This window comes from Oncorhynchus masou, chromosome 12 (assembly GCF_036934945.1).
Source record: "Oncorhynchus masou masou isolate Uvic2021 chromosome 12, UVic_Omas_1.1, whole genome shotgun sequence".
Lineage (NCBI taxonomy): Eukaryota > Metazoa > Chordata > Actinopteri > Salmoniformes > Salmonidae > Oncorhynchus > Oncorhynchus masou.
The window spans coordinates 10,123,711-10,135,289 of NC_088223.1; the positions used below are offsets into that span (position 1 = coordinate 10,123,711).

The 11,579-nt window shown below is 40.2% G+C and overlaps 2 protein-coding genes across 2 annotated transcripts; one reads left to right on the plus strand and one right to left on the minus strand.

Annotated features, from left to right (window-relative positions):
• The first annotated feature begins 1,649 nt into the window (after positions 1 to 1,649).
• LOC135549523 (E3 ubiquitin-protein ligase PPP1R11-like) lies at positions 1,650 to 3,313 on the plus strand. The gene is made up of 3 exons (XM_064979536.1): positions 1,650 to 1,956; positions 2,674 to 2,782; positions 2,912 to 3,313. Exons 1-3 carry the CDS (start codon positions 1,879 to 1,881, stop codon positions 3,076 to 3,078), a joined length of 354 nt encoding a protein of 117 aa, XP_064835608.1. The 5' UTR covers positions 1,650 to 1,878; the 3' UTR covers positions 3,079 to 3,313.
• A 2,843-nt stretch (positions 3,314 to 6,156) lies between these two features.
• Positions 6,157 to 11,189, minus strand: LOC135549522 (uncharacterized protein C6orf47 homolog). Its single transcript, XM_064979535.1, has 3 exons — positions 10,822 to 11,189; positions 9,068 to 10,636; positions 6,157 to 8,119 (listed from the first exon to the last, which is right to left on the minus strand). Exon 2 carries the CDS (start codon positions 10,037 to 10,039, stop codon positions 9,110 to 9,112), a length of 930 nt encoding a protein of 309 aa, XP_064835607.1. The 5' UTR covers positions 10,040 to 10,636; positions 10,822 to 11,189; the 3' UTR covers positions 6,157 to 8,119; positions 9,068 to 9,109.
• Positions 11,190 to 11,579: the final 390 nt, after the last annotated feature.

Consider the following 11,579-nt stretch of genomic DNA (forward strand, 5'->3'; position numbering starts at 1 on the left):
ATTCCAGTGTAAACCCCCTTTCTGTGTTTACAAACAGTACCGCACGAGGGCGATGCGCGCAAGTGGTGGTGGTTAACTTTTATACTTGAAAAATGGCTCTTTGGCTAACGCTAGCTGTTGCTACAGCCTTTATTTCAATGGGCGTTAGCATTCTAGCTAACAACTGCTGCATCCAAAATAGTTATTCCGCAAAGATCACAACCAAATATAATTTTAGCGACTGTTCAATCAAGAATCAAAACATCATTGTACGTGTTTGAGAACCCCCCAAAAGTGATTTTGTTTCCAAGTAATAAAAACGTAAAACTAAGCTATGTTGAATGGGCGCAAATTACTTTTGCCAAGAGTCGCGCGCATCTGTATTTAGTACGTGTGACCCTTCAACTCCACCAATATCACATTGGGGTACAAAATCACATTACACAAGGACCTTAACAAGGGACATAGAGACACTTACAATTCTAACAGCTTTTTTGTTAGTAGGATATTTAATTGTCTTAAAATACAGTTCAATTTATTTTTGTAAGGTAAGGAAACGTGGTGTTTTTTGTTTGTAAATTTACATTTGTGAATATGAAATTTGGCTAAAATAATAATGAAATTATTACATAAAATTGTTTCAGCTTATTTATATCGTAGGATAAGAATCTAAGCAGTACATCTCCCCACAATAGTGTCAAATCTTCATAAATGTGTTCAATTATAAATCTACTGATGTCTTGCCACAGTTTTCTTACATGAACACAATGCCAAAAAAGAGGCAACACTGTTTCTGGGTGGTCATTACAAAAGGAGCAATTTGAGTTGATGTTTTCCTTAAACTTCTTCATATAGTGGTTGGCAGGATGATATTTATGAATAATTTTTAACTTCATGTTGGTTTGCAATTATAATGTTGACAAAGTGCCAGTGAAACTTTCTGCTTTTCATCGGCAGGTTTTCTTGTTATGGTCCTTAATTTATAAACATATTTTTTTCCCACATAGATATTATATATGGAATAATCGGGATATACTGTATAAAAATACTTCTTTGTTTTTAGATATTGGTTCCGAAATAATAATAATATTGGTGAGGCTCTTTCACTTAATTATAAGGAATTCTTATCACGTTACAAGGTCCCTGTAACACCTAAAGATTTTGCAGTTATTTTAGATGCCATTCCCTCAGGTGTTGCTTTATTATTCAGGAACGTGTCAAGACCTGACCCTCAGAGACTACCTTCCATTAACCCTGTTGACTCATCAGTAGGAAAGATTTGTTTCTCTTTTGGTCCATTCAACAACAGAGAGATACGAACCTTGTTTCAGCAGGATATTGTATACCTTTTGTCATGCCTTAATTGGGCCGGATTTATTGATAATATCTGTTGGGAAAAAGTTTGGATGTTGCCACACACATACCTACTTGTTAACAAAATTAAGGAAGTTTAATTAAAAATTATTCATAGACATGGGATCAAAGTGTTCATTTTTTTGGTATATTATAATTATCTTCAGTTCATATTTGTTTGCTTTGTAAATACATTTGGATTCATAAGAGAATAAAATAAACAGTTTTTAAACAGTTTTCCCTTTATAATTATGTTCGTGTCATCTTAACTAGCTAGCTGCAACAACTATACAACAATCAATGTTTCCGGTGAACACGTTTGCGTACGGAACCGCCGGAAGTGGTCCGTCTAGGAATGACTTCCTCCATATAGCCAATTCTTTTTTCTTTTTTTTTTTGTAATTCTGATACAGCTTCTTGCCGAACATCCAACGACAACGAGTCTGTTTCGTGTTCCAGAAACAGGGTGGTTGTTGTTCCCAAAACAACGTTGACATTTGTTGACGGTTGGCGCGACCTCAATACCGCCAAACTAACATCATCAGGATGGCGGAGGCGCCAGGTACTTCTAACGAGACGATAACGGAGACCATTCAAGTAGAAACACCGCCACCGCCCCAGCAGGTAAGCTAGCTATAGAAATCAAAATAATTACCCAAGTAGTAGATACAGGAAGATAACGAATAGACTGTTTGGAATCGAGTCCAATATGCATGCAGAGGCCGCAGTATATCAGTTATCTAGCTAAATTAATCCGTTATTACCTAAAGCCAGCAATTCCATGGTAACGCGGCATTCATGCAGAGGCACAGATTTTTCACTTTAAAACGTATGCCAAACAAAAGCAATTGATTTCGAAGTTTAACAAGCCATACACATTTTTGCACAATGACTACTTTGAACAATTTACTACAAAAACTGTTCAAATGTAACGTTTGGTAACTTACAGAAGAAATACGTTCAAATCTTCGCTCTGTTTTTATTGTGTTGTCAAACTTCTGCACAGTTCTTCCTAAAAATGTTTTTGTAAAAAATTCTGTGCAAATTGTTCACAATAGTAATTGTGCATTGATATCTATGGTGTGTTCAACATTGAAATTAAAACATCTGAGTCTTGGCGTAATTCCGTTACCGTGGAATTACCCCTTACTAACTAGCTCATACAATCATGGTGAAACGATTTGATCCTAGCTGTCAAGTGTAGCACATTGCCAGTTGTACCAGCCCATCAACTAACTAGCAAATGTGATGTTGACTGACTACATGACCTTGTTGACAAGAGAAACACCATATGCCTGTATGAAGGTGAAGCTTAAACAGTCTCCTGTTTGTGTCTCTCAGGAGGGACGTAGCCTGACCATTAAGCTGAGGAAGAGAAAGACTGACAAGAAGGTGGAGTGGTCCAGCGACACAGTGGACAACGAGCATATGGGAAGGAGGTCCTCCAAGTGTGAGTATTTATTTCACACCTCCCTTTGTTTCTAGCTGTTTAGATGCACTTCTCTGTTGTCTCGTGCTCTAAAATATGCATGCAATTGTAGGCATTATTGATGACTGAGTATTTCTGACACCTTCACAGGTTGCTGCGTCTACGAGAAACCCAAACAGTTCGGAGAGTCCTCCTCTGAAAGCGAGGGAGATGACGAAGGCTGTGGAAGTGCACACTGCATTCTAGGACATGGGAAAGACATGCATGGACACAGTGGAGGGGGTGGGGGGAACTCTGGAGGATCACATGCCCATTAATGATTAAGAGTGGAGACTGGGGGTTACGACACATACTGCTACACACACAGTCTCATTTAATTCAGTCACTTCAGTACTGGGTGGAAAAGGGATAGATAAAGATTAGAAGAGACAGAACAAAGGAAAGAAGACAACATATACACAACCTGTTTGATAAGAAAACGGGGTGCTGTTGAGAGTTTATTGTATATATATTACAATCATTTTTCTTTTTTATAAAGAGTACTTTTCCTTATTTGTCTAAATACTTGATTTTACTTATGTTTCAGTATCTTAGCCTGTGTGCCAGACAGTCTGTTCCTGCTTGTCAAACAGGGATTTGGAAAGATGATGATGTAACATTGTAGAGAGCTGAAATAGTCTGGTACCCAGACTACTACTAGGGAGCGAGTTCCAAACAACAGCCTATCCAGGGCTCTCCAACCCTGTTTCTGGAGAGCTACCCTCCTGTAGGTTTTTGTAGCTGGTCGATGAGCTGAATCAGGTTAGTTACAACTGCGGTTGGAGTTAACCTACAGGAGGGTAGCTCTCCAGGAACAGGGTGGGAGAGCCCTGCCCTATTCCCCATATAGGGCCCTGGTCGAAAGTATTGCACTTTAAAGCGAAGAGGCTGTCATTTGGGTCGTAACATCTTTTATCTCTAATTCAAAGTAATGAGTACTCCATGAATACTTAAGTAGCAAACAGTCTTATTTTATGGACACAATGTTGTACAAACAAACAGTTGTCTATCGGTAACATTAAAGAATTTTAGGGGAGTATTTAGGACACTATTTTAAGGAAAAGCTAGTCTTGTTTTTCTTATTTTCATGTAACATTGTTGACATGACCTTTTAGTTGAGTGCAGTGAAAATGTGTTGATGCACAATCCTCTCCCTGCCCTTTACAATACTCAGAAGTACATTAGTCTCAGCACTTCAAATAAGAATAGAATTGATGGCAGATTGCCTTAAATTCTGAGAAGATGTTGTAAAGATATGTCCTTTTGTATTGATGAGGTGAGAGAATGTCAACATACCAATAATTAGAAAAATCTTAGAAACCATGCATATGCAACTAATTATATACAGATTATATACACTGAGCTACAAAAGTATTGGGACAGTGACATTTTTGTTGTTTTGGCTCTACTCCATGGCTCTACTCAAATGACACAATGACTATGAGGTGAAATTGCAGACTTCCAGCTTTAATTAGAAAGGGTTTTCATTCATATTGTAAAACGTTTAGAAATTACAACACTTGTTGTACATAGTCCTGCCATTTTAGGGGACCAACCGTATTGGGAAAGATTCACTTAAGTGTATTAAAGTAGTACAAAGTTAAGTATTGGGTCCCATATTCATAGCATGCAATGATTACAAGCTTGTGACTACAAATTTGTTGGATTAATTTTCTGTTTGGTTGTTTCAGATTATTTTGTGCCCAATAGAAATGAATGGCAAATAATGTATTGTCATTTTGGAGTCAAATAATATGTTTCTGAACACTTCTACATTAATGTGGATGCTACCATAATTCTGGATAATCCTGAATGAATTGTGAATAATACGTGAGAAAATTCGACAAACATATCACATCCCCCGCTCCCCCTAAAAATGCTAACCTCCCGTTATTGTGATAGTGAGAGGTTAGCATGTCTTGAGGGTATGACATAAAATGCTAACCTCACGTTATTGTAATAGTGAGAGGTTAGCATGTCTTGGGGGTATGACATAAAATGCTAACCTCCCCTGTTATTGTAATGGTGAGAGGTTAGCATGTCTTGGGGGTATGACATAAAATGCTAACCTCCCATTATTGTAATAGTGAGAGGTTAGCATGTCTTGGGGGTATGACATAAAATGCTAACCTCCCCTGTTATTGTAATAGTGAGAGGTTAGCATGTCTTGGGGGTATGACATAAAATGCTAACCTCCCGTTATTGTAATAGTGAGAGGTTAGCATGTCTTGGGGGTATGACATAAAATGCTAACCTCCCATTATTGTAATAGTGAGAGGTTAGCATGTCTTGGGGCTATGACATTTGTGTGTCTGTAACCCTCAAGTTAAAGCTGACAGTCTGCACTTTAACCTCACAGTCTATGCATCATTTTACATCCCCAAGTGCTGGAGTACAGAGCCAAAATTCCCTCTGAGAATGAATGCACCAGGGCAACATTGGCAGTAACCTCCGCTGCATGCTGGTTGGTTATGAAGAAAAAAAATGCAATTTTAAATCAGTTTCTATTTGCATCATACTTATTGCACTGTGATCTGCTGTGATCGGGCAGAGAAGATAACGTTTGTTTCAGTGAGAGGAAATAAATGCCATTTATTTAGTGCTGCTGTGTACTTTCCGTACTAGACTGAACGTAAAGTGGGACAAAATGTAGTATTACCGCAGTCCAGATCATGCAGTTCAACAGAAGACATGGGAGAAAGAGAGTTTTTGAATGGATAGGGAGAAGGTGCATGATGAATTGCTGGCCCAGGCTGTGTTCACAAGTGTCTCAACTGACCAAATGTCACTGGCCATTTCCCCATTGTATACTCCTCGCATCCTCTCTCCTCGTCTCCTTCTCAAAACCCAGTTGAAGGAGACGGTTAGGGGGGTGGGACTTCTGCCTTTCTCAATCCAATGGATTTTGAGGACGTGAGGAGTATGCAATTGAGAAATGGCTAGTGTCTCGGGCTTCGTCCTCTGTGGTTCCAAACACCGTATTACTACTTAAACTGTACTTGATCTGTGACAACATACACTATGTATAATGGACTACATCCAATTTCACCATACGTCACCATTTTCTATTACAGATACACACGTACCATGTTCCTGTACTGGCAAAGCACCTTTCTGTACATAAAATACATCATATGAGATCATATTTAACGTGAATAAAAGATTAAATCACTTTGTCCAAGCGTGTTACATTACATTTTTTACATTTAAGTCATTTGGCAGACGCTCTTATCCAGACCGACTTACAAATTGGTGAATTCACCTTATGACATCCAGATTCACCTTATGACATACATGAGTTGAACTTGAGATGTACGTGTATATCATAGCACAAATAAAGATTCTTCAAGGCTGCATGGAAATTAGAATATTGGTTTATTATTATATTAATTATGGACCTCCCATCTCCCAACAATCTCTCCTACAACACTGATAGTTCAGGCCAGGGGTGTATTCACTAGGAACCAAACGTAAGCAAACAGGCCAAAAGGGGGAAGACTATCAGAACTAATTTCCGTTGCACAATGTTTTTCTACGGTGTGCACTAATGAATAAAGCCCTGGGTCTCCCATCAACCCCACCTAAAAGACCGTTCAGGTTTCCAGGACTGTACCGTAGTTACCTCATCTCACTATAGATCAGCACAGAGGGATACTGAATTAGTGGTTTGTGGCCATGGAGACGAGTAGAAATAAGTTAAATGACCAGGTCACATCCAGCGACCTCATCAGTGAGGTTATTCTGGTCTTTGTCCTGGCTGCCAAAAGTATGAATCCTATTGACGGAGAGCTCCCAATACCTGACACATGGCCTTGGATGCATCCCAAATGGCACCCTATTCCCCACATAGTGCACTACTTTTGACCAGGACCCATAGGGCTATATAGGCAATAGGGTGCCTTCTAGGATAAACACACCATATGAGATATGTCACTCTTTTCATGGCATTTTTTTTACCTGCAACATTGATCAATGTTTGGCTACTGAACATAGCCATGGTGGATTTTCATGTGATGGTTTTGCTACCTTATTATTTTTTGAGAATAAGATTCTCGAGTCATTTTGACAGTGATCCAGCACTTGTCTGGGGACATTGCACATTCTCGTTACAAAACAACATCTTTCTTTATAATCGACACATGGAGTAACAAGTCAAAAATGCGACAAAAACACACACGAGATAAAAGGCAGAGAGGAATTGCAGATATGGTATCACTGTTCAAAGTTCTCATTATCAGTACGCAGCGAGGGTATCGTATAGCGTTCTGCGTCACTGTGAAGTTTTGATAGCTGTATCTGTTTTGCTACGATACAAAAAAACTATCTGAAAAAGGCCATTGTAGAAACTAGAACATTCTTTCATGATACAGGGGCACTGTGGGTAAAAAAAAAAACTCTTCCGCATGCAATACTGTAGATTGTGGCTCATGCTGAGGAAGAAGAAAACCTTTGCAGGTAGAATTTAGTGTTCCTGAGCTTGACTGTTGGTTTCTATGGGATTGTGCAAAACGTGCTACTGGATAATTGCACAACCAAGTTTCATATAAACACATTTTCTTAAAAAAAAAAAAGAGGGTTACCATTGAATGTTTCTGGTCTGTAAGTTACCTTTCAAATCAGGAACCATATGTGTGATAAGACAGATACATATATAAATGTGTTCAATTTGTAGTGTACTATGAAGAATATGATTATCATGGAGAAAGACAGGGATAATATACTAAGGCATACTTGTAAAGTTAAACTACCTACACATGCAGTATTATGGCACAGGAAATAAACAGAGAAGGCTAATAAACATTACGTCCAAAAAACAAACATCAAGCTTGGAAAGAAAACTATGAAAAAAAGGTGCTGGTATCTGTCGAGTAGATATTCAAAAGTGAATCTGAACAAAACAAAAGAATCCCTCTTGCCATGTCTAATTAAACATAATTGTATGAATTTGAGTATCAAAGAAAAGTACTTTAGGGTGAGGGAAACTCATACGAAAAGGCAGAAGAATAGAACTGAGAGATGACAGTGTTATCACTGGGGCCTATTTGACCAAGATTGTAGTGGATGTGCTTTGCCTCAGCTCCAATGAATATCACAGTAGTGAGGTGAAATGTAGCTTCAAAGTCCTTCAGCCTCTCCCTCTCCTCATTGAACACAGTGTCAGCTGGGCTCAGCTCTTTTCACATGACTGTCTTTGCATTGATAGGCTGTCGAAACGTAACTTCTCAGTCCCTCCACGTCAGGGTCTCGAAACAACAATCCCCCCCCCCCCCCAAAAAAAAACATCCCTCTTCCCAACTTTCCTCCATGTCAAAGGATTTCCTGTGGGGAGAAAAAAAATCTAATGATCAGTAAACAGTTAGTGGTTCAGATGCTTTAAAATAGCCTCAAGCTAACCATAACAAAATCACATGGGAAGGTCATTAGGATGACAACAGCAAGAGAAAAACGGGAGATGAAAACAACTTCAAAACTGTCAGCTCTAAAAGTCTGGGTTGTATCCACTAGGCAGACAACGGAAGAAAACGTACTGAGGCAGGGACAACCTGACCTTGCCACAAAAATAAACGCTTTTTGTCCATTTTCTGTAGCAAACGTGCACTTTGACCCTATTACATGGACAAAACCCTCACTTTATTCCCATGGGGCTGCTGTTTATGGCTATTATAGCAGCACCCCTTCAGGCAAATAAAATCCCATCCTTTCTTCATACATAACTGCTCTCTCTATGTAAACTGTAATGACATGTCTTTCCCCAAAGCCATAGACATATCATTAGTTCAAGCTGGTTTCACACAACTTGGAGAATGTCACAGTTCCTTTTCTCTGGTTGCAAGATTAAAATAGCTGAAAGAGCAGTTTGTGGCGGGCTGTAGATTAAAATAGCTGAAAGAGCAGTTTGTGGCGGGCTGTAACCTAGCGGTTAAAGGCTTTGGGCCAGTAACCGAAAGGTCGCTGGTTCGAATCCTCGAGCAGACTAGGTGATATGTGGCCTTGAGCAAGGCAAATAACCCAAATTGCTCTGGATAAGAGTGTCTGCTAAATGACCCCCAAAAAAACAAACAAACAAAAAAAATTGTAGAATGTGCAAAGATTGCCAAACTAGATAAGAATAGTCTCCATAGTTTGAGTTTACACTAAGTTTGCCCAATATTTTTTAATTTTTCTGCATTTCGTTAACATGAAAACTCACACTTTACATCCCAAGGCTGTAGTACAGTTTGAAAACACAGAAAATCAAACAGAGAGAAATAGACTGAAAGAACTTACCAAAACAAACTTTCTTTCAGGGATCATCTTTCCTTTGATGTATTATTTTGTAGTCAGGTACATTTCTGTAACTTCCCCATCGTCTCCCACTTCCTCCTCCTCCTCCTCCTCCTCATCATCTTCCACCTCCTTTTGTCCTTTCTCTTCCTCCACCTCATCGCCCTCTCCTAAGATCACACACTGCCGGACGCTGACAGAGATGACTAGTGCTTGCACGATGCCGTACACCAGAGCAAAATGTGGAAGATACTCCTGGACCAACCAGAGCAGTCCTGCCATTCCAACAGTGGAGACAAAAAACATTGCCATTCCATGGAGCCACAACTTCAGTCCTCCTTGGACCCCTAGCATCTCCAGGACCAACTTGGTAGGGGGGGACACAGTCCACAGGAAGCCCACCACGAGCAGGTCAAACAGGTGGCGAAGGAGGTTGAAGCAGATCTCATAGTGTTCCGGAACTATCTCCCCATTCCAGGCACGTGCAAAGAACCGGAAGGCTGATGAGGAGCTAGGTGTGGGAGAAGGTGGAGGAGTTCCATAGTCAGAATACTCCCCATCGTTGTCAGAGTCCCATCCTCCACCGATACATTTCCTCTGCTTGAGCCCACCAGGTTCAGCTGCTCTCGGCCAGAGGAAGTCGGAGGACGGCAGAACCTTAGTCCACCATCTGGAGCCACCATGTTCTGCTTTCCCCTCAGCCACCTGCTTGCCCTTGCCCAGATCTTCAATTTCCAGGGACTGGATTTTCTCCTCACTTGCTTCCCAGTACTCGTCAATCAATGTTGTTTGGTCACTTGCTTGCCTTTTCTGTCCGGTTCCCCAAAACCACGTTGTTAACCCTCCCAAGCCCCAGCTGCCTCTTGTCTGCCTCTCGTCTTTCATGTTTTTGTCAGGTGCTACTTTGCTGCCCCAGGGCCGGTAGGAGACAGCTGGACGCACCCACCCCCAGACTCTTCCTACTACAGCTGTCATGTCAGCTCCCTTAGTTTAGTTCCCTTAATTCTGTCTGGATTTTAGACTAAAGGACTTATGAAGAATGTACTAACGGGTTAAACTGTATATTATTTCTATCAGCTCAAAGGTTTTGTTAGAGTATAGTACATTAGATGAGTCAAATTAACAATAAGAGGGTGTGCACCGCAGGACATGAAAGACCTGTAGGTGTTCAATGTTATATTGAAACCAACAACAACAACGGTCCCTACACAGCACAACACCTACACCCAAGGGAAAATTCCAATGTGAGGTACTAGCTACATGTCTTCCCCAAATAGACTTTCACCTTGCTTTAGCCAATTTTGCTCTTATAACAGTGAGTGCCATACAAACCATACCAAAATACAACTTTGCGTAAATCAAATAGCCAGTTTTACGTCTACAGTGTAAAGATTAGGGATTCAATTGTAAGATATCTTAGTCTATACATATATGTACGGCTACAATATTTTCAGGTACTTCCTGAAGAACATGTCCAACTTTACAGGGTAAAGACGTTTGGTGGAGGAATGTAGCAGGCCAATATTAAATCTCTGACAATGTGTTTCTCTTGGGTCTCTTCCACTTCTTGATCTGGGGGGGGGTTAAAATAGGAGTCAACTCAGTTACCTCATAACAAAAATAGTAACTAGTAAGATGGTTAACATTAGCCAGCTAAACGCTAGATAATCTTACAAAACAAGTTCGATATTGATAGCTAGATAAATTTAACGGTAGTCTAGTTAAAGTTAGTTGTCACTCGCTAAAGCAAAACTCACCTTGTCCCCTATAACAGTTAGCTAATCAAGATCCGAAAACGTCCACGTAGCTATCAACTTATTGGCAAAGTAGGTTAATTTGAGTGCCAAACGTACTGAACTGTTTTCTCAACGTCGTAGATGTATCCACTTAAACGACTGGCATATTTTACAATGACGTCCATACGATATCAGCTAGACGTTAATTCCGAAAACTGCGAAACTCGCCGATTATCTGCAGTAATTGAAGCTGCTAACTAGTTAGCATACAATAGAACGCACCTGGAACCGGAAATAGCTGGCATACTTCCGAGCCGAGTGAAACGAGTTCTGTACCAAAGATTATATAACCCTAGATAGGCTACGGTCAGTTTTTCCACTAGAAATGAACCATAGCAGGCAGTCAAGCACAAGCTAGTGAACTCCGATTGGTGCGTTCTAGCATTTATTTGCATATTACATTTAAGGAACGCCTGATCTGTGATGCGTGTGCGCAATAACTCAATTTGGCCATGCATGCCTTCACCGCATGATTTTTTTTTAAAACTTAAAGGTCTACAATTCCTCCAGTCCTGTTAGATTCTAGTTTCGGAAAGAAACCGGTACGAGCAGCACATGTGTCACTGATGAGAAAAGTGGCATAATGTTTGCCAAAATTCCACCTTCTCCCATCAAATTTGGTGGTGAGTGGAAACGCTAACCGGCTGCTTCACATGAACACACCCGGTTATGCGCCATTGTTCTGCGTGTACTCGTGGATGACAGCCATTGTTGGCTGT